The sequence below is a fragment of the Cavia porcellus genome, unplaced genomic scaffold (assembly GCF_034190915.1).
Source record: "Cavia porcellus strain 051 isolate PalLab524CR breed Dunkin Hartley unplaced genomic scaffold, mCavPor4.1 scaffold_1, whole genome shotgun sequence".
Lineage (NCBI taxonomy): Eukaryota > Metazoa > Chordata > Mammalia > Rodentia > Caviidae > Cavia > Cavia porcellus.
Window position 1 is genome coordinate 65,293,653 of NW_026947484.1, and position 23,275 is coordinate 65,316,927.

The window sequence follows — 23,275 nt, forward strand, 5'->3', positions numbered from 1 at the left end:
AACACCTGCAGCACTTTACTTGCCTTAGTTCCCTTCTTGCAAAGCCCCAGCCTTCTGGGAGGGAAATGAGGATCAGATTTGTACCACACAACACTGAAGCATGTTTCACAAGGCCCAGAGGAGGTGTCCGGTAAAGGCTGGGCAGTGCTCTTGTGCTCTTTACGGGACGTCTGGTCACATGAGTGGGTATAGGCACTGCAAGCACCACATTCAGCCCATAGCCCAGGAACTAAAAAGACAAGTAGTCATTGACATACAGGGTTTTCAAGAGGCTGATGCCAAAGTTTCCAGTCAGCTGACTCACTCGAGGCAGAGGGACAAAGGGCGGTGGGATGGAAGCCTCCCTGTGTGTGTCTGCTCTCATCTGCATCCTTGGCAGTTACCTGGACTGCAAGGTGGGAGCCCTGAGCTCCAGGCAGCCTGACAGTTTTGGGAGATGAATATGGGGAAATTGCTTTTTCTCTTGATACTTCTTATTCTTCTGTATAAATTTACAGCTGATTGTAGTATTTTGAGATTAACTGGATCTTAGTGAAAACACTGTGGCTTTGCTTCAGACTGTGGGAAGCCCTATGGGAATTCTTATCTGCAGGCCAAATGTCTCAGGCCCCCACTGAAAGTAATGTCTACCTGTCTTCAAACCCAAGTGACTGAGAGGCTGCAGCTTAAGAAGAAAGAGGTCTTTCCACCCTTACGTTAGCACTGCTGTTCAGATTCTATAATAGAGAGTTTTTGCGAGGTGCTCACTTCATCAAAAACGAATTCTGCTGTGGGCTCTGCATGCTTGAACTGGAAGATGAACGCGTGCAATTAGCTCAAACAAGTAGAGACGGTGGTGAGCTGCTCTTTTACTGCTGATGTCCAAGTGAGAAATGGCTGGGAAGGACCCAGAGATCATTCAGAAACTGCACATTGTCCAGGAGTGAGGTCACTTCAGAAATGAGCACTGGAGAGGATGGAAGAAACAGCATTGTTTTGGGCTCAACCTTTATAATTTGGTGATTACTCAATACCAGATAAGGAACCTCAACTCATTTTCTCACAACTGCCAGAAATAGCAGCCAACAGACATCCTGAGTTGCACACTGTTTTCAGAACAGCCTAGTGCAAAATGGCACACGTGGAAGTGAAGGAGGAGTTGCTGAGCGGACAGCCCAGGACACGGCTGAGAGCCGGGCTACTCAAGGGGGAGCACAAAGACGACCTCTGTCCCGAACACTCCCCGCCAACTCGACAGTCAGCTTCTTCTGCTCAAGATGCAGGGTCCAGGAATTGTGTAGGATAGTTTGAAACCCGAGTTTCAGGCTATCTCATGGTTGCAGAATTCTAAGTTTTGGCAGCTCTTTCTTGGCAGCATCCAAGGTTTCCACATGCCCCATTTCAGCTGGATTTTTCACAGCTCGCTGACCACAAAGCCATCTTGCAAAATCATGACCCAGAGTGCAGTGTACACCTGTAAAGGCTGAATCTTAGCTTGCCGCTCTCCATTTGATCTGGTTCAGATGATTTGTTTTCCTTTCTTTTATGGTATTCATGCCAGGGTTGCTCTACTATTGACCTACATTCTCAGCCTTACTCATTTTTTTTTCTGACACAGGGTCTTGCTAATTTGCTCAGGCTGACTTCAAAATTGTAATCCTCCTGTCTCAGCCTCTGGTGTGGCTAGGATTACAGGCATGCAGTGTAATACCTGGTAGCAGGTTAATTTGGGCTTCCTTCTGTCTTGATGGGACATTTTACTGAAGTCAATCTTCCAATACCATTTCGTTCTTCCATTATAACTAAGCTTCTCCTGGTTCAGGTGATCCGTTTTTGCTGCTGTTCTCTGGATTCTGTAAAGCCATACTTGGAGCCACAGCTACGGTGAACCCAAGAACTGAGTTTAAGCAATGCCTTTCTCTCTTTGGGGCTGGGGAATGAACCAAATGCCTTTTGCATGCTGAGCACACACCCTAACACTGACTTACACCCTACTGATGAGTTATACCCCTGGTCTGTAAGTAATTACCTATAAATTACAATACTGAGAGACTTCTGTGCACATCAAATCAGGCCTCAGACTGAAATACATAGGAATGTCATCTGATAAAACCTTGGCAAAAAGAGGGAATAGATGCCCATTTATTTAAAAAATTTAGGTCTATTTATGCATTATCTCAATTTTTTTTATCCCAAACACAAATTTCTGGATTATTCTTGAAAGAATCCAGGGGTTTCACAGGCTTGACCCATCATATAGCAATCAGGGATCCTGACCCCTCTAAGGGGACACTCTTTCTGCACTGTGAATGCACTGAGTATTCCAATTCGTGTACCAGTGTTTTACTCCCATGTTCCCTAAAAAAACCTTAAGATACAACAAACTCATCAAAGTATACTCTTACAGTGGAAAGAACTTACACTTGATATGCTCTCCTCCTAAACTCAGTTCTATAAATCACAATGAATCTAGTATGGGGCTGGGAGGGGAGGACTAGGGTGCTCTAAGATGGGAACAAAGTCTTTGGTGGAGGCCACAGGCCTGCTGGGGTCACCATTTTCTGGGGCTGCCGCCATCTTCTCCTCAGGGCCACCCAGAAGCCTGTGGTGTCACTCTGCAACCAGGTCTGCCTCTGTGTCTTTCTTGGCCACCACCCCATTACCTTCTAGGGCCCACAGGTTTGCTTTTCCTGCTGCCTAACATCTTGGGGACCATACAGGACCACCAGCTATGAGAAACCTGAGACTGTCAGGGGTACACGATCAGCAGATGCAATAGAAGCCTGTACAGTAGCCTGTCCACACAGATACTGAATATTTTCCCTTCACAGGGCCCAACAAAAAAACATCGCCATCCTGCCTACAGACACATCTGTGAAGACCAATAGCAGTCCATGAGCTACCTATAATTTTTAATTTCATGACATGTCTTGGATGGGTGGATGCCATCCCAGGCTAAGGCTTGTCTCATGGGACTCACTCTTGAAAGTGCTGCTTCTGATCCTAATGAACCAGCACCACCAAGCTCTCACTAGCTCAGTACCTGGAGCTGTCATCTCCTACAGCTGACTGTTTCAGCTCCCTTGGAAGAGGCTCCTACCTCCTGCGCTCTATCTCAGGGCTCCTCAGATACCCGAGTTTCAGAAATACAAAATTCTTTCAAGTTCCTCTTGGGTCCAATTTCTGCACCCCCGACCCGTAGCAACCTGAGTAGCCTGGTGCTTCTAAAGTTGTCGGTGGTTGTGTTGTCTGAAACTGTTTCCCAAACCCAAATGGCGAGTGAGTCTGCGGGGGCTGCCTCTGAAAGCAGTGCCTGTCCCACCAATCTGTAAACAGTGAGGAAATGCACTACACACTTCCAGCCTCGGACAGCAGGGCTTCAACACAGCTCTCTTCAGCATCTGAAATGTGCTTGGTTTACTAGTACACTGGGCTGCATTGAAATTTAATATTTTAAACACTGTTATGGTTTGTGTTCGGATGACCCCCTCAAGCCTCATGATGTCATGGACATGGCTGAATCCAGGGTTCATGATTGGTTCATTGTCTAGCACTGGGATTGGTGTGTGGGTGCTGCACCTGCCAAGGGGTGGAGCCAACATACAGTGTGTAAGCATGGGAAGAAGGTGTGTCTTTTCTTCCTTTGCAAGGTTCGCTCTTTCTGTTTTCATGGTGGCCGTGAATGGCAGCCCCACCATGCCACACCACCCTGCCTTGAAGTCAGCTGATTATGGACTGAAACCTCCATAAGCTGTTAGCTAAATAAACCTTTCTCTCTCTAACTTTGGGAGTCAGGTGTTTTGTCTCAGCAACGAGAGTAAAGTAAGACAAATTCCTACAAGGGTCCAGTATCCACTGGACTGACCAGTGCTAAAGGAGTAAGTTTTGAGTGATATGACAATTTCAGGGTAGCATTTTTTTATGAATCAAAGTGATAAGTTAGCAACAAACTGTCACTTGTTTTATACTTTGCAGCTCATCTTGAGTGAAAATACAAAATAAAAACAGCAACAACACAAAACCCACATTACTTCAACACCAATCCGCCTTGAATACAACTGGTAATTTTTAATACATGGGAATGACATAGCCAAGATAATAAACTAAAAGCAGCAAAACAAAGAATTAGAAAAATAAGCATACTAGAAGTTATTTATGTTTAATGCTTAAAAGTCTGAATGCACAAACAATCTACCATTATAGAAGTACTGGTGGTCAATACAATGCATTAGAACTATGTACAATGCACAGTTTAGTATCAAAATCTTTCTACACTGTAGAGTTTTACGAAACTGTTAATGACATCAAACACTAAGCACTTAAGACACCATCTTTTTCTGCTACCACATCAGGAACGGCAATGGACAGTCCATTTTAGCTTGCAGCCTCCATCCATTTCTAGTATGAAATTAATTTTCTACGTATACAATAAAGTTTATCTACACGGTTCTTTTGATTTTGATCCATAGCAGCAAAGGCACTGTACATCAGCAGATCCACAGACTTAAAAAGATTTTTTTTTAAAGCATTCAAACAAAAAAAAAAAATAAAAAAAGGAGTCACATATTATAGTTTAACAGCAACAACAACAACATAAAAGATAACACAATGTTTCTGGCACAATGGCACAGCCTGTGTCCACTTCAGGGACATCCAACTAAGACGTGGAAAGAACCGGAGGTAAAGAAAGCAGTCCTCAGCCCAGACCAAGTCCGTTCCTTTGTGTTTTCCGGAGGGAGGTCTCGCAAGCCCTCCTCCGCTGTCCTTGTTTTGTGAAAGACTTGACTTGCACAGCGGTAGGTATCCTTCCTGTATCTGTGCAGCTCCCAAAGAGCACGCCACAAAACAGCCTGTAATTTCTCAGAACAACAAAACTGCACAAAGATACACATCTCCCTTTGCAAAGAAAGGTGGCAAAAATATCCAGGAGGGATTAAGTTCTCTCTTTGAGGCCCAATGTAACACGTTCATCTGTCTATAATACAATTTTAAAAAGGGAATTAAAAACATATTACAAAGACACTTGTCAACAAGTTGAAAGAAGGAAACAGAAAATGTCCAATTACTGGTATCGAGTATCATCTAAAGCTATAGGCATATTGATTAAAGTTGTCCAAAGAGACTCAAATGAATATGACTTGGCCTGTCATGTTTTAATCGTTTAGCCAGATTTCCAAGTATCTTTAAAATAAGTAGAAAACAGAAACAAACAAAAAAACCTAGTAACACAGCAACATATTGCTTCTGTGTGTAATTATACATTTCACATCTCTATACAGTCAATAGTCTACATTTAGTGACATTTTTAAGCAATTATTTTAAACCTTTCTTTCCCCTCCTTTACCAAAAAAAAGGGGGGGAAGGGTATCAAATACAACGCACCTTTGTTATCAATGCAGGAGCAGACAGCTTTATTTAGTCAGTCATTGTTAGAAAGCCTTCTTTAAACAAAATAAATATATTACAAATATAATACATGATTAAAGATTTCGTTCACTGTTAAGTATGCTTATTCCATGTTCTTCCAAATAGACAGCTGAAGATTTGGTATCACAGGTTCTAAGAGTATTCACAATTCAATAGCAAGGAGCAGTGGGTGAAGGAAGGAATTAAACTCCACAACTAGTATCTGAAATCCTTAGTTTTAGATGCAAGGGTAGGGAGTGAACAAAACAAACAAACAAAAAACAAAACAAAAGATGGGAGCGCAAAGTGCTACGAGGAGGAGTCCAGTCTGCGTGAAGATTTGTCCTTAATAAATAACTTCATAGACGGTGGCCTTCTTATCTCCAGAGCCAGTGACAATGTATTTATCGTCCACAGAGATGTCGCAGCTCAGCACCGATGAGGATTCTTTGGACTAGGAAAGGAGCATGCAATAAAAAATGTTACACACTAAAGGAAAATCCTAGAGGACTGAGAGGCAGGCCTGCAGAACCCAGAGCAACCGCAAAGGTGACACGCCCCTTGGGAGAAACGGGAGTCTTGCTGGGGAAAGCAGACATAGGCTTTCAAAGAGTAGATGGGCTGGAGCCAGTCCTGGAGACAGGAGCACTGGGGGTGCTTGCCAGGCTGCAGAGGAGGCTCCTGCCTGGGGGACCCTGGGAGGCAGCGGTAGGAGCACTCACCCTATGCCCAAACAGTGAAGTCAGGCCTGATAGTATGCAAGTCCCCCCATGCACCCGAGGTTTGGATCCAGGCAGAGCCTCGGATTCATAGACACCTCTCTCAACCTGTCTGAGCCCCTGGCTCCTTCAAGGGCAAAGGGGTCAGGCATCACCACCTTCCCGCCATCCCAGAGTTCACTCAAGTAATGCACAGGAAACAACACTGGAAATACTGGATTTTTTGAAATAAAGTAAAAATGCAAGTAAAAAGCCTAATATCGAGTAAAAATACAATACAAATATCACAGAGGAGAGCACTTCATAGTCAGAAAGAGAAACACATCATCCCTAAATGCTGTGCACACGTGGATGTACTACAAAAGGCTCAGTGTTAAACTGTCAGCTGCATTCTGCTCATTAATCAGACAGCAAACGAAAACCGCAGGATTTTAACCAGGACTCAAGAAAGCTGTCCAAACACGGCAGGGTCCTCAGACGTTTTTCTTTCTCTTTTTTCTTGTCTTTTTCGTTTTTATCGGTACCAGGGATAGAACTCACGATCACACACTTGCAAGGAAGGCGCTTATACCGCTGAGCTAAATCCCCAGCCCCAGACGTTTTTCTTATTCTAACTGATAATAACCACTTTGAGTTCAAAATCCAGTACACGCAGCAGCTGTAGTACTTATACTAGCATCACAAAAGATGTGCTATAATATTTTTACATCATTTGTTTGAAGAAGTCATCGCCAGAACTACTTAAAATGTTGTGATCCACGATTTGAAAAGGCACACAGTAAAGCATGAGCCTGGGACAGCAACGATCAACTACTTCTGTCTTACCGACTACATCGCATAGTATTTTCATGCGATGCATTTTGGATTCGACTGAGTTAGTCTACTCTGACAACTTAACAGAACTTGGTCAAGCAACCACAAATCCCCTGTGTTAGTCCTAAAAGAAGAACATCAGATAATAGCATCTTAAATACAGAAGACTAAAAAGTAAGGAACTTGACTATGAAATTCTCACGGGTAAAAGAGAATATGCTGTGTGTATGCGTGCATACATGTGTACATAATTCCTTTTCTGCAAATAATTTCATAAAGGATACAACATTCTACTAAGACAATAGGAAAAATAAAATCAATCAAGATTTACTGACTTTTTCTGTAATACTCTTCTTTGGGAAAAAAGGAACTGATAAATACTAATGAGAATAGTTAAGCAAAATACTCAAGTTTTAAAATAAAATGAATTTTAAAATGATACACACACACATTTCACAGAAGACCTAAAACGCCCCTCTGACATGGACAAATCCCAGGCTGCAGAGTGCAGAGTCAGGGCACAGGTCAGCCCTAGCAGGGCTCACGGTCACTCAGACGCTGCACCCCTGCACAGGGGGCCTAAGGTGCATCTGAGAGGATGCACAGAGTGTGGCTGTGGACAGGCCACCACGGTAGTGTGCACACAGCACCTGCTGGACACACGAGCATTGCTTTGTTATAGTTACCTGGAAGATGCTGGCCCCATAGGGCGTCCTCCAGGCATTCAGAAGGTTGTCCTTTCCAGTGCTCACAAACCACTTGCCTGCGGGAAGAGGGTTTCAAAAGAGGGAGCCTAAGCGTCACCCTGCCCGGACCGAGATGTGCCTTACAGGGCACAGGCTCCTCACAGTAAGCAGCAGGGCTTCTGTTGTTTCAGTCGCCCCTACGGGACTCCAGGCATCCACACTTATAATATAGAGGAGGAAGGGTAGCACCAGAAAGCCAGCCACAGGCTATCGCTATGGGGGAGGCAGGCGTCAAGGCCACCTCCAGTTAACACAACTCTGGGAGGGCCGTGCATAGAAAGGTACTGAGGACCCAGCTGGGACTCTGGGGACAAGACAGCTGCAGGAGCAAAGGAGCCTGCTTACCACAGTGGGCAAACTTGAGGGATAGCACGCAGCTTTCGTGGAGGTGCAGCTGGTACTTGTCGGGCTTGGTGACGTGCAGGACCTCCACGTTGCTGTTCTCCATCCCCACGGCAAGCCACTCCCCGGTGGGGCAGTAGCCCAGGGAGAAGATCTGGAATCAGAAGAGGGGACGCAGCTGCAGTGGACAGGCTTTTGTCATTTTTTTTTTTTTTTTTTTTAATACTAGGAGGTGCTGTCTCTTCTGGGGATGTAAATTACTAAGGGCATCAAGATAATCTGAACTGCAGAGAAAGACACCAAAGCTCATGGATGAACCCAGACTAGCCCATGGCGGAAAGGGCCCCTTCCTTCAGGGTACTGTGCAGCCCCTACCTGCGAGGTGAAGTCGTGCTGCTGCAGTTGCCGCCCCTCGCGCAGGTCCCAGGACCTGACGGTGTTGTCCAAGCCACCTGTCCAGAGCTTGGTGCCGTCGTTGGAAATGTCAATACAGCTGGCTCCATCTGTGTGGCCCTGGAATTGCCTGAAAATGTCAAAATGGAGAAATGGTCCCCAAGAAGTTAGTCCATAATTGAACTCAGTTTTGAATTCCTCAGCTGTCAGTTTCAAAGCAAGTTACCTTCTCTGTAGATTTCCTTGTTTTGTGTGTTTTCTAATTATTCAAAGTAGTAACAAAACCTGTGCAGGCAGCTCTCTATCTGCAGATTCAACTCATTGCAGATGGAAAATATTCAGAAGCAAAGTGTCTATACCCAACACATACAGCCTTTGTCTTGACACTATTCCCTAAACAACAGAGAATAACTTCCTACATACCACTTACTTGTGCAAGGGGTTGTAAGTCATCTAAAAGTGACTGAAAGCAGGCAGGCAGGAGTGCACAGCTCCTGTGTGAATATCATGCCATTTCACATAAGGAAACATCCCCGGACTTGGTAACCTTGGGGCATCCTGGACCCCATCTTCCACAAATACAAGGGATGAAGGTGTGGAGATTAATCCAACTGAGGAATTTCCTGTGCTATCTCTTTAGTTTTAAATACTGAGGAAGCTCTTTAAGTGATGCACTAAACAAAATCAACTAAAATGAATAAAAGAAAACACACAGCTATATGCATGTGACTGCATGGAGTTAATTCTGCTTGTCACTGTGACGTAGAAGAGGCAGTGACGATTGTTTTCCCTTCTGAAGAGGAGTAGGAAGAATAGCACAGGGGTTGGGAGAACACACTGCCAGGCAGAGGCAATCTGTAGATGGTGGATCAGAACAGAAAGGTCACACTTTCAAAACGTGCACGGAAGGCTCCTGGTGGGACTCTCAGTCCAGGGCTCTTGCCTGGTAAATGTACAAAGTGTGCTAGGGAAGGAGCTCTAAGCAGCTCCTTACTCCCCCAGAGCACTAAGCCTTACAGAAAACAAGCCTGACAACTGTTTTGTTTTTTGAACTGTGTTATGGTTTGCGTCTAGAAGTCCCCTCAAAGCCTCATGCAGTCACGGGGTGGGCTTCTAGGCTTTGTGATTGACTGATTCAGGGTCCAGTGCTGTGATTATGGGGTAAGTGCTGCACCAGCCCTGGGGCAGGAAGCCTGCTTACAATATAAGGGAGGATAAGAGGCTCGTTCTCTCTCTCCACCCCTTTTGCTCTTGTTGCTTTTGCCGTCTTCCCATTGCCATGACCTATAGCCCTTCTGCCATGCCACCCTGTCTTGGAGCCAGCTGATTATGGACTGAAACCTCCACTGTGATCCAAGTGAAACTTTCCTTCCTTCATTTTGGGCGTCATGTATTGTGTCTCAGCAATGAGAGAAAAGTAACCGATACACAATGCACAGAGAGTTCAGCCCTTCAAAATCAGAGACAGAAGGTAACGGCTATTTCTCTCTACAGACTCATGTGGCCTTGAAGCCAGGATTGACTACAATCTTCTCACACTCTTTAGCCGGTATGGCCCTTGCATTCCTGTTACATTAGGTGCAGACAGCCAGAGAATTACTTCAGGGCCTCCTCAATCTCATTTCCAAATAAACTCTGGTGTAGGGTCTGTCTGTCCTGAATTACCGAATTACAGATAACCTGAAGCATTTTGGTTGTGTGGTACTCAAGGTAGTCCCTGGGCTGATGGGAACTGCTACAGTGTAGGCCGGTGACAGTGAATACATCAAGATTCACAGCACTCAGGATTGTACCATGCACCATGTGTCTTCTCTGTGGAGAACCCTCAGCAATGATGGCTTGTTAGCAGGCATAGATGTAAATTACAGACACCTACTGATCTTGTGAGGTCATGGGAACCTTACAGAGATTAATTCTGATGAAATGAATCTGAATTAGTGATGCCAAAAAAGAAAAACACACCACTCATTTTATGAAGTACAATTTAGAAAGATTTTGACATTAATTTTTTCAACAGCATCTCAAAATGGACCCATGAAAAATTTTTAGTAAGATAATTATAATCCATCTATTTAGACACACACACACACATATACACACACATACACACACGCACACACTCGCACACCCCACACAGCAATACGGAGGAACATGCGCTCCTCCTTCAAGTAGATCTTGCTGACCTACCTCACCAGCGTCTGGTTGTGCAGGTCCCACACCGCAATGTTGCCGTCGCTGCAGCACGAGAAGCAGACCTTGGAGTCGGGGCTGATGGCCAGGGCATAGCAGGCAGGGGCCGAGGACGTCAGCTCTGCTTTGATGCGTGGGGTTGGAGCGGCCAGGTCCCAGATGGACAGAGTGCTGGCTTCCCCTCCCACAATGAGGGTGCGACCATCAGGGAGCAATCTGCAGGAGCGGATGTAGTTATCTCTGTTCTGTAGAGACAAAAACGCATCAGTGGATTACTCATGAGGAAAGGGAAACAGCATTAACACGAGAGCAGAAATCCATAAAAGTATTGTGTTCCCTCCTGGTTTAATGAGCCATTTATACTTATGACAATGATAAAGTAGATTAATGCTAGAAAATTACATGAAATTAAGGAAGTACTTAAACTTGATCTACAAAATTTAGTACTGAGATATTTAATCTTAATTAGCATCATAATGCACAGACCTAGCTGGAGTACGCGTGTCACACAGATATTCACTCACACTCACGCAGCTCTCCCACTCCTCCAGTGCCAGGCCAGGAGCCTGCACACTGTGTACTGCAGCTGAGGATCCTACTACTGCAGCTGCGATGCCTGGAACTCGAGTCTTTCCCCCTGGCTCCACATTCCATGACTGTGGGGCACCATGTGTGGGGTGGAGCAGGAGCTAGTAGAGAAACATGATCAAGCACTAAGGGGCAGGAGAAGAATTCTCCCCATGTCAGGAGATGACAGGGGTGTAAGGTCTGGTTAGTGTCAAACTGCCTCCGCCTCCTGAAGCACCAACACATTCTCCCGACAGAAGGAAAAAGCTCAGGCTGCAGTGCCCTACGTGGCCCGAGGGCAAATGCCAGTGTAGCAGCCAAGAGGATTTTGGGCATGTGCCACAGGACAATTTCTAGCTTCACTTTTACAGAAACCAGGTATAAACACATTTAAGTTTTTCTTAATCCATCATCAGACAGTTAAGTAAGTGATTTGCCTTTCTAGGGCTGGAAATCCACACTAAAGGCTGTGCAGATAGCATCCGCTGGAGCTGCCCTTTGGGAAGCCAGAGGAGACTTGCTTGAGGGATGCCCATGACCCCGGAGCCCATGCCGGGCAGCTGCCCGCACTCTGCCCACACCCTGGCTGAGTCTGGGTCCCATGCATGGCCGCTCGCTCACCAGGCAGTCCAGCTGGGAGACGGGACTCTTGTTGCCGGGGTGGCTGATGTCCCACACCTTGACACAGCCCTTGCCGCCCGTGTACACGTGTCTCGTGGGGTTGCTGATAGTGACCGCGCACACCACCTCCCCGTGGTTGAGTGTGTTGATCTGGCGGGCGTGGCGGGGGATTCCGGGTCCAATGAGGGCATCGGGGGGGAAGGGGACCGGCTGCATCTGGCCATCTGCACTGACGTGGAAGGAGTAGGCTCTAAAGAGAGAAGACGGGAAGAGAAGACTGTACACAACATGTTACTAAACTTTACAGCTAACAATAAAAAAGAAATTTTCAGGGCTACTTGAGATGTGAGAACAACTCCAGTTCCCTAGTACGCTGGAAATAACACGTTTCAGTGACACCGCTAACCTGAGATGGAATGCCAAGTGTGATTGGCCACTGTGCATCAGTAATTACTAAGCCTCACTGAACTTCCCTAACTTTTGAGCTCTAAAGAAGAGGATGCACCTAACTCACAGAGAACAAGGTAATGAACCTCAAGGACAATGCCTTATGTTTCAGGGCGTGCTATAAACCTGCACTGCCTGCTACTACTGACAGTGACTCTGAGGCCTATGATTAGACTCTGCCTAACAAATGACCCATTCCAATCAGGCAACATAACTGATGGAAATCAGGGGGCTGTGACGGAGATGCATAGGGAGTGCAGAGTCTTCAGGCACAGTCGAGGAGACTGCAGATGTGTTAAAATCTTAAAGTCCCATTTCAGCACACTGCTCAGACTTGATAATCACACATCCTAGTGAATCTGAATGGCAAGAGGATGTGAAAAGGATCCTAAGTGGCAGCCTGGGGCCAAGAGTGACCACCCATTGGCAGTGACATCACTACCTCATAACCCAGAAAAGTCCGCACAAGTGAGTGAAAGCCCTGGGTCTCCAAGGCAGCTCAAGTTAGGTGGTGCCATGCGCAGTGGACCCGGGTGGCGAGAGGCAGCTGGCTCAGCTGGAGAGGCCACCGCCTACTTGGGAAATAACACCCTGCTACTCCGGAATGAAGTTCTGCCATGTGCTCTGCTGGGGGGAAAAGTTTGCAAAAGGAGTGCTGGAGGGCACTTAGCAGGGCACAAGGGTTGGAGCTGGCACCAGACCACAGGGAAGCTTAGAGTCAAACTGGGAGTTTATGGCTTCCTAACATGAAAATCCATGGGCCGGTCACATTTTTCCAAAGTTCACCCTGGCTGAGGAGCCCTCACCAGCCATTTGAATGTTCCCAACAAGACTGACCCAGAGCACTGCGGAGGTGCGGGGTGGAGGGCAGATGCGGAGGCCTTTATTTGTTCTGAAGACTGCAGAGAGTTGTAGAGGGAAGCAGCATGCAGACTTTCTGGAGGGTGAAGAGGTGAGAAGCCAGAGGCCAATGGGAGAAAGCCAGTTCTCTGGTCAGGTCAGCAAGATTGAGCCACACTGCATGTATGTGTGTCCTGAGAAGACCGTTAGGAGGACTCTGAAGCTTAGAGCTCAGGGACAGGGTGGACGCACGAACTAGTGACTGTGACAGGGAAGCCTAACTCGATGGCACCCATGGGAGTAGCTGGTTTGGCTGATTGTGAAGGCAAATGAAAATTCAAACATCTTCAATGAAGGAGTGAGGCTGGCCTGGAAACGATGCGCGACCATCTACAAACAAGAGCTCGCTGAAACAGCGGGGACAGAAAGAACAATCCTGGAGCAGCAGAAGGAGATCAGCTACCCAGCCTAGGAGAAGGCTTGGAGTTAAGGAAGCCCAGCAAGAACAGTGAGAGGCAGACAGATACACGGAGACCATAAACGCAAAGGAGACAGCCAGTCACGGGAAAATGTACAGTGACGTTCACCCACTGAACATATTTCTTGCGTACCCTTTATGCAGCACTCTATGCTCAGGATGAAGTGAGAAAGAAACCCACACACCCCATTCTCCCATGCAGCTGTGGGGGCTGAGGAGAGAGCACACTCATCAGGGAGATGCTCACGTGATCATCTACAGACGGCTCAGGGGTCAGCACTCTGAGCGCTGTGAGCAGTGGCAGCTCCTTGGCACCACGGGAATCTCCAGACAGGATGCCCAGAAGGAACATGGGAAGGGTGAGAGAGCAGGCTCCCTCGGCTCACATGTATCAACAGCCTCCTGTGCTTTAGACATGGTGAGGTAGGAGGCAATCAGAGGAGAGAAAGTCCATTTTCACACCAGCCCACAGCTCAGAGGGAAAAACGGTACAAAGCGCCAAGCTGAGGAATAGTCACTGTCAATGCCCTGAACTCAAGAAGCATCCAATAGGGTGAGAGGACATAGGCTTGAGGAGAGGCAAGGGCCTGGAAAGCTGTGATGAGACATCTGGACATTCCTGTGGCCAGAAGCAAGCCACTGGACTCTGGGGACACGACTCAGTCATGATACTGAATGCCCGTGGCAGGTGTCAGATGAAACGTGGGTTGTAGGAGGCAGGATCAGAATGGGTAACTGGCCTGGGCTATTGCAGGAGACAAAGCACGGGACAGAAACTTGGGGTTAGGAGGCTGGAAACCGAGTCCTGGATGGGTGCAATGCTCGGGTTCCAGAGGTGCCAGAGGTGCTGACGAGCTCTCAGCAGCCTGAAATTACAGGTACCCGAAGTTGGATGGGGCAGCCCAAATACCAAAGTGAATTTGTGGAGGAATGGTCCGTGTGGACACGGCAGTCACGGTTTACGCTGGCCAGGGGAAGACTAAGCTGTGTGCTTGAGTCTTAATGAACTGGGGGAACCTAAGTAAGGCAGAGAGGGGTGGAGGTAAACTGCATAGGTCTGCAAAGAAGCAAGGTTTTTCACCAAGGGCAGAGACGTTTAGTTCTGGCTGAGCCTGAGGAAGAGGGAGCAGAGGAACCAGTGTTTATCAACTCTGCTGCCGATCCTGTGGACTGTGGGATCTGACCAAACTGTGAGTCACCCCCGGAGGTGCGCACAAAGGAGGGAGCTCCAGGGACAGCCGGGTTGCAGTTCAGGCAAGGTGTTCACGAAGAAAAGCCGAGATTCTGAGGGATCATGACCAAGAGAAAGGCTAACTGATTTAGCAATTAAGAGTCATAAAGACTAAGTCTCAAAGGAAGGGAGAGGAAGGTTATTCCAAGTTCAGATGCTGTTATACATTCTTAATGATCATTTCCTTGAAGAGACAGCTCTTTCTCCTCTAGGGTCTCGAAATGGTTTTTAAATATAGTTGAGAATTTAAATAGTTAAGAAACCAGACTTGCAGTTTCAGCAAGGCATTTAAGAGAAGGTTCTTCAACTTAACCACCTAGTGAGTACCGCCTGTGTCCACAGAACTTCGGACCACAAGAGCCCAGCTGTGTGTGGCTCTCTGTTCACCATCAGTGGACATGCAGCCTTCAGGGCTGAGAAATCAAAGCTCTAGTCTTCACTTAGCATATTCTAACCAGCTCTGATATGCAAGTAGCAAAAAGTACTGGAGTGTGTAAAGAAAATGAACATTTCTAGGAATGACAGAGTCAGGCTCAGAGAGTTGCTCTCTCCCTATCAAAGTGGACGCCTCTGCGCCCTGTGCAGTAAGGACCAGCTCCCCACCTGCTGTGAGACAACTGCCCGCTAAGGAAAAAGCACTGAGGTGGCAGCCGTGGCCATACACAGCTCATCACGGAGCAATGCTGGCGAGGAAATTACCGAATTACAGCACCAGGCACATTCCGAAGGGATGCACGATTCTGTGGTGGCCTGAAAAGCAAGTTCAAACTGCTGTTTCATGAGAGACGTGGCACTGGTCATAGGTTTAAAGAAAGGACAGAGTTCACCAAGGAGGAGGAAGATGGGAGAAGTTCTTCAGTAGGCAGGAATAGCAGAGAAGGGACAAAGGACTCCAAAGGAGGTGATGAAAGACTCTGGGGAATCCCTGGGTCGCTTTCAAATTCATTTATTCAGAAGAGACCCCGAGTGTCTGGCGGAGATGATCAGGACAGTGTGACGAAATGTGGCAGCTACAGAAAAGGGAAGACATTCGAGGCTGCCTGAGAACATCAAAATGAGGTTAGAGTTCTGGGAGGAAAGAGAAGCTGTGATGTTACTGGGGCGAAACCATTAAAAACACAAACTCAGTTCAAGGAACAGGATGTCACTACAGTTTGGATTTAAGTACCCTCCAAAGGCCTAGATCAGTTATGGCAAACCTTCTAGAGGTGAGTGCCAAACCTACTTACTTATCTCAAAGTGCCAACCCTACAGTTGAACCTGAACACCAAGGTTTTAGTTTAGAAAACAACAATTCTCCATTAATAGCTTCTGTTTTAAGAGAAAAACAGCACATGTACCATGGGGTTGCCACCACTGGCCTAGATGAAGGCTTGGTACTGATGGAGGCGGTGAGGCCTTGAGGCAGTGAGGCCTTCGGGCGGTGGACCAGGGATGAGGTCAGGTGAGTAGAGGTGTAGCGCTGGGGCTCCAGCCTACACATCCTTCCCTCCGTGCCACTCAGGCCTTCTGGCTACCATGGGAAGCAATTTCCTTTGCCACTTGCCCTCTGCCCTATGGCCGTCTAGAAAGCAACATGGCCAGCTAACACTCAATAGCAAACTGGGCCAAAGAGGAAGCCTCTCTCCTTACACCGTGATTACTATGGGTATCTTGTCAGTGACAGAAAGCTAACACAGGCGAACAGGGGACGAGAAACAACTGCTCTATGCTGGGGGACAGCACTCAGGGGCACGAAGCAGCAAGCGTGGGCATGGCAAGGCGGAACTAAGGGCAGATGGAAAGTTCCAGAGGACCTGACAAACAAGATGTGTGGGGAACCAACAACGACCGGTTTCACAGACTCAGGACATCAGAAACTGGATACTGGATACTTATGATGCAATAGGGAGGAAGTACTAATAGGTGACAGCACTTTCTGAATGCAGTGACTCTGAGGTGTCAATACTGCACACGATGTTAAGACATTCAGCAAGTAACTAGAAATGTAAGACCAAGATGGGAAGGGTGCAGAGGTGGACCCACAACTCCCACAAGTACACACACGCGTGCACACACCAACAAAAGTTCAAGAGAGAAGAGCAGTTCTCCAATAGACCTGGGAAGCAAAAAGATGATGGCTGAGAAATTGTTATGTCTGGAGATGAAGACAGGACTGTATCGCAAACATTCGCTGAGGGCCAGTATGTGTGCTCAAGTTGTTATTTTATTTGGATCACCATCTTTGATGAAGAACAAGCATATTTAAAGAAAGTTCTTGGCCTTCCTACCTCAACCTCGGTTCTCCTCACTGAAGAAGCCTGGTTCTGTTATGCCGTGTTCGGCCCTCTCAGACTTTATAGTGTCTTCAAGATTCCAACACCCCACAAGGAAGGACTAAAGGCTGGCTTCACAATGAAAGCTCTGACTGCTACACTTCATGAAGTGTGATGGAAACTTAGCATATAAACCCACCAGCAGAGCCATACACACTTAAAGAGTTTTTACTGTGCATCAGATATTTTTCCTACTTTGAAAGTCTTACTGTATATAAACAAATACAACTTTAGAGAAAGATCTCTGAATTGTGAGCAGTCTGAAGGCCATAAATCTGACATCTTTTGTTTTGTTACACTGAAACACCAAATCTCAGAATGTTATTAGTAATTTGTTTTAATCAAACAGTTACACACTACTTGTAAAAGTCTCACGTATGCAGTAGATGAAGAAGGAAGTCCATTTGTGGCTTATAAAATTAAACTATGTAGTTATTCCTAGTAGGCAAGAAAACTCAGAATGAATTATCAAATAAATGCTTCTCTGTTCATTAGCTTCAAGTATGCATTTTTAATTACAATTTTGAGAATACCTAGCAATTAATTTTGTAAAAATCACCAAGACAGAGATGTACAACTGTTGTCTTTCTGGAGAAAGGCAATTATTTTGTGAGTACATGTAGTAGGCAGGCCTTTGGGTGATTTAGTATTTTATGTTCTTTAATCTGGAAGGATTTCAGTTGAAAACCATGCCCAGTGTCTTAGTTAATTTATGCTCGTCGCTGAGAGAAAATACCTGATTGCCCAAGGTGGGAAAGGAAAGGTTTATTTCTTACAGTTTTTGGAGGTTTCAGTCCACACTCAGTTGGCTCCAAGGCAGGTGGGCATGGCTGGGCCGCCTTTCATGGCGGCTGCAAACAGCAAGCTCGAACCAGCAAAGAGCAAGACACACCTTCTTCTGCCATTACATCACATCCTCACTCTACCCCTATGTGGGTGGCGCACTGACACCATTAATCCAAGCACTAGACAATGAACCAATCACAAATACACAATGCAAACTCATGAGGCCTGGGGGACACAGACATAAACCATGACACCCAGAGACCACGTTCTATGAATTCTGTAAATAGGATATAGAATGCCACGTAACTGTTATGTTCATTTTTTTTTTTGCTGTAAAAATCCATAATAAAAGTATGTCATATCTATATGCATAAATGAATAGGAATTTGTATCTTGATGCCCCTTTTCATAAAAAAAACACCAAGGACAGAAATTACAGAATCCAACTACTCAATCCAAATTTGTTATTTCTCTTTGCTTTCAAATACACAGTGTATGTTCTGTGCTTAAGAACGCTGACCTTGCTCCCACAGCTGAGAAGGAAATGGTGCTGGAGGTATGTAAACAGCCACCACATTACTAAAAACCATGTTGAATTAGCAGCAGGTCACCAAGATGCTCATTTTCACATTCTTCCTGCTGAGAAGCCAAATGAAGCTCACCAAGAAACTATGGATAATACCACTCTTTACTATTGGTCATGGGGCAAAATCAAAATTCAAACTTGGGTTTGTCAGACTTCTAAATTGTAACACAAAAGTACCACCCCCCTCTGAGAGTATTTCAGTTTCTTAGTTGCCCAGGTTAACAGTTCTTGTTGCAGTTCTGGTCTCTTCTGTCTCCTAGAAACGGCTGGTCACTATGATGCATAGCTGGTCAACATGATTGCAGAAACCAATCCCCAGATGACAAACCATTTCACCTCTGTACTTCCTGCTTGCTTATTCCATAAAACCCCTAGACCACAAGAGATCAGGGCCTGCTATCCAGGAATGATCCCTATCAATGCCCACTGATGTAAATAGATCTGTCTCCAAATCCTGGGTGTCACTTTGGGGTTTCTGCATACTCTTGAATCTCATATGTCAACCAGGAACACTGACGATGCTGACCTCTTTGGTCACTGGTTTTGGTCCTCAGGGATGGAACAAGGACCTCTCCAGGTCCTGAAGGAAAGGCATATTCTCAAGATTTCTTAAGTCCCCTTGGAGGTCTGAAGGAGAATTCTTGGCTCCCTGCTTGAGTGGCACACATCACACACTTGCTCCAAAAAAGGGCACAATCTGTCTATCTGCCTGCCTGATTCCTAACTGTAGGGGCACTAGTTGGTCTGACAGCCCTGCTCAGTTCAAGCAGAAAAACTTACTCAACTCTTGTTAGTTGAGGCCACCCTCAAGTGAAGAGGGGTTGGGATGTTAAACCTCTGAGTGCCTGATGAGTAAGTGTGTGAATGAATGCCATGAACAGCATTAATAATTGGCTGCTCCGTCTGTGCACCACAACTGGGAGATTCTGGTCATGGAGGCTGATGGAGCCCTCTCCTGCAGTTCCATGGTGAGAAACATATGGCATAACAGAGGCCCTGCTGAACTACACTATCCTTAGATGAACTGCACCTAAGTTCCCACAAGGGGCATAGCCAGGAAGGCACCTGAATGGTGTCTGAGAGCACCCACCCTTCGTCTCTCATGCCATCATTCAATACACATATAGGGAATCAGCAGTGGGAATTAATCAAAATCTATTGCAGGAAAAAGATCTTTTTATGGAATTAAAAATAAACCAAACTGACCCCTGCATCTCAAAAAAGAAGAAGAGGAAGAGGAGGAGGAAGAGGAGGAAGAGGAGAAGGAGGAATAAGAGGAAGAAGAAGAAGGGGAAGAAGAGGAAGAAGAGGAGGAGGAAGAGGAGGAAGAAGACGACGATCAGGACGATGACCGCGACGAGGACGAGGATGACGACGACAAAAAAAAAAAAAAAAAAAAAAAAATCAGTCGTATTCTGCTTTGGTATCTTTGTCAGCCGCCAAGTTGCTGCCAACAGATTCATATCACCCCCGTGCCCCTGCTCCTGACTCATCTACTTCCAGCCAATTGAACTCGTTCCAGCTAGCTACTACCTGCACTTGGCCATAAAGGCCCTCCTGCTGAGCCTTCTGCTTCAAAGTACCCCATCCTGGTCAGACAGCAGCATCTAAGGCCCACCTGAGATGACTGTCAGCAATTTCTTCTGAGTTCCAAATTCTAACAGAAAAAATTAAATAGCCCTGAATAAATGAGCTGCCCCACCCCTAGGATGCCTCTCTTCATCAAAGAAAGGGGCAAAAAGCCCAACAATATGTCAAAAGTTGCTACTGTTACCCAAAAGCCTGATGTAAGGACTGTAGACACTCACACTAAATGCTCAGATTAAAGATAAAAACTTTCAAAACCTTCAACTTGGATCAGATGACAACCCTTTCGTTAGTCTGACAGGCTCAGATTAGGCCAGACTGGGCTCCCTTCTTCAGCTGGGTCACTGGGAACACATAGTACCATCATCAAGGCAACTAAGACTCTTGCCTCTCATGCCTTCTACCAGGCACAAACTTAAATCCCAAGAGGACACTTCCTGTGTCACTCATTCCACATATCACTTCTACACGTTAAAAGTGACCACTTCCTGTGTACCAAGCCAGTCAGCCTCTTTCTCATTTAACCCTGCACCTTCAACTCTGGACTGTTCCCCAAGAAAAAGATGATGACTACATCAGCCTGAGACACATAACCATAATTCACCTCACCACAACCTTTGTTGCTGTCATATGTCACAAAAATCACAAACAGACACCCAAACACATGTCAGCCTGATGAACTGTTCATCACCTTGGGCAAGATCTCCATGTCATCAACAACATAGACATCATAGACAACATAGACATCAACATCATACACATTTTGCAGTTCCCAACCCACACATCCTTTCTGGACTGTTACTTAATTACCATAAGGGTTTGGGAACTCTTTACTACTTTCAGGGAGGCTCTCACAACAGATTTAGCCACTCTGAGACAGCCTGTTTCTTTAGCCCTTCCAGCTCCACAATTTTATCACTGGCCCCTGCTCCCTGAGATTGGGCCATGGACCACCAACCTCTGATTGTAGACTCCATCCAGGAGCAACCCCTACCTGCATCAAACGTTTCACAAGAGATTTGGCTAGAAATTCAATCACAAATCCAGAGGTTTCAAAACGGAAAAATGGTTATAGACTATCAAACTGCTGAAATATACCTCTTCTGCCTGTAAAGCCAATTCAAGATCTCCAAGCTGCCAATGCTGCCACGACTGCCCTCTGTGTATGCCGCCTCAGTCTTCTGCCACCCACAGTCTGGTGGTATAACCTGTCTGGACTAAAAACGTCTTTTTATGTCTTCAGTTAGTTCCTGTCAGCCAGCTCTCTTCATAAACACCCTGGATCTAACTCAAAGGTTAACTGATCTGGACTCAACCTCTCAGAGGTTCAAATACTTGTTTCCTCTTAAAAAAGAATTCTGATTAATGACATTCAAGCTGCCTGCTAAAAAGACATAAAAGCTCTGCTACAGTATCTGGCAGAAACTGGTTACAAAAAAACAACCCAAACCAAATCAAACCAAACCAAACTCTCCACAAATTTCTTGGAACTGCTGGCTTCTACAAAATCTAGATCCTTGGGTTCACAAAAACAATGATGCTTATTCAGACTGTCAGCCCCTGGGAGCACTCAGTGGCCCAACTGTCCAAATACTTACATCCTGTCACTAAAGGCTGCCTCTCCTCTTTGCATCCAGCTCTAACAGCCACTGTCCTTCTGATTAAAAAAAGTTGACAAGGTCACTTTGGGCCAACACCTAACTGTTCAGGTGCCACATGCTGTAAGGGGACCTCCTAAATAACTGTAGACCACCCCATCCAGCTACATACCTGCCACCAAACTGGACCTACCAACAGCCCATAACTGAAAACTGAGCCCCCGACAGATGCTGAGTGCACCCTATTCACAGATGAAAACAGTATTGTTAGAAATCAGGTCAGACAGGCCAGACCCGCTGTGGTCACCTTAGACAAAGCTATCTTGGCCAAAGAGGTCCTACTGCTGTTTAGAAACCTGCCACTGACACAAAATCATCCAATCCAGAGGCCTAAATCCCTCTGGGGATCTGACTGATTCAAACATCAACCCCAACCACCACATCTGCCCCCATCATTAGGTTACGGTTAGGGTCATTATCTTCTGCATGCTCAAGCTGCTGCCCTGGCATCTGTAACCCTGCAGCCAGCTCAGGCTTCAGTGTCTGTGTCACTGGCCCCCGCCCTCCCATTCCCGATCCACATAGAAAAAAACAACAAAGTGTGTAAGGCCCTACTGCAAAAACTCATCCCTAATGTGGCCTAACCTTGATCACTGATCAATGGGTGTACATTTGTAACAAAAGTGGCTGAAAAACTACATATAACATACATGCCACCAAGCTCTAAGAAAGTTTTAAAAAATGACCTATAACTCACATACATAACTCAGGTACATATTAACTTCCACATGTTTAAAAAATCCAGGTTTAGAACCGCTAAAAACCTTATCAGAAAGCTTGCTCTAAAGAGACAACATGCCCAAAGCCCTACTCTAGTCAATGACCAGTCCACGCACAGCTGAAACCTACAGACATCATTCGAAAGACTGCCCCATATCTATTTCCCCTTGATTTCTCTGCCCCAGTCCTTGCTTCTCCGCCCTGTTAGCTGTGTTTTTTGCCTGAAACTCTATAGACAGTTGCCCCCCAAAAACAGAACAATCAGTTCAATAGCTAAGATTTGATGAGCACCCGGGGCACTCCCCCTCCTAGACCAGATTAACCTCCCCACCCCCTGCCAGGGTACTGTTACAAAACAAACAGACCTAAATTATGTCTCTCCCTAAAAACAATTTTTAAAAAAAACTCTACAATAAGACAATCATGGGGATTTGGCTAAGGCCCATCCTAGGATCAATGACAACTCTAATGTTAGTACTTTTTAGTTGGGCCTTATCCCCCCCGCCCCCCCCAAATCACATTAATATGCTCAATAAATTTTTCAGAAAAACTAAAACTAAAACTAAAACAGGGTAACAGAAAATGTCACCCTGCCCCATTTCCCCTCCAGTATACCTCAGCTGACCAGCCAACAGTTCCTGTTCCAGTTCTGGTTGCTTCTGTTTCTTAGAAACAGCTGGTCACTGTGACACATGTTGTAAGAACCAGCCCCCAACTGACATTCTGTCTCTGTACTTCCTGCTTGCTTATCCCACATAAGCCCTAGACCACGAGACATCAGAGCCTGACATTCTGGGAATGATCTTGATCAGAGACCACTGACACAAATAAACCTGCCTCCAAATCCTGAG

General features: G+C 46.0%; 1 protein-coding gene across 13 annotated transcripts in view; it reads right to left on the bottom strand.

Moving 5' to 3' along the window:
- Positions 1–4,027: 4,027 nt before the first annotated feature.
- Tle4 (TLE family member 4, transcriptional corepressor) overlaps positions 4,028–23,275 on the bottom strand; it is a 139,669-nt gene continuing 120,421 nt past the window's right edge. For 11 of the 13 annotated variants that reach the window (XM_063249507.1, XM_063249506.1, XM_063249486.1 and 8 more), the window contains 6 exons: positions 11,777–12,026; positions 10,586–10,833; positions 8,381–8,528; positions 8,009–8,159; positions 7,604–7,680; positions 4,028–5,839 (listed from right to left, as the gene is read on the bottom strand). In XM_063249507.1, the coding sequence (XP_063105577.1) occupies positions 5,732–5,839; positions 7,604–7,680; positions 8,009–8,159; positions 8,381–8,528; positions 10,586–10,833; positions 11,777–12,026 (982 nt within the window). In that variant the 3' untranslated portion in view covers positions 4,028–5,731. The remainder of the gene's footprint in view (positions 5,840–7,603; positions 7,681–8,008; positions 8,160–8,380; positions 8,529–10,585; positions 10,834–11,776; positions 12,027–23,275) is intronic. The other 2 variants (XM_063249494.1, XM_063249502.1) reach the window with 1 other exon arrangement.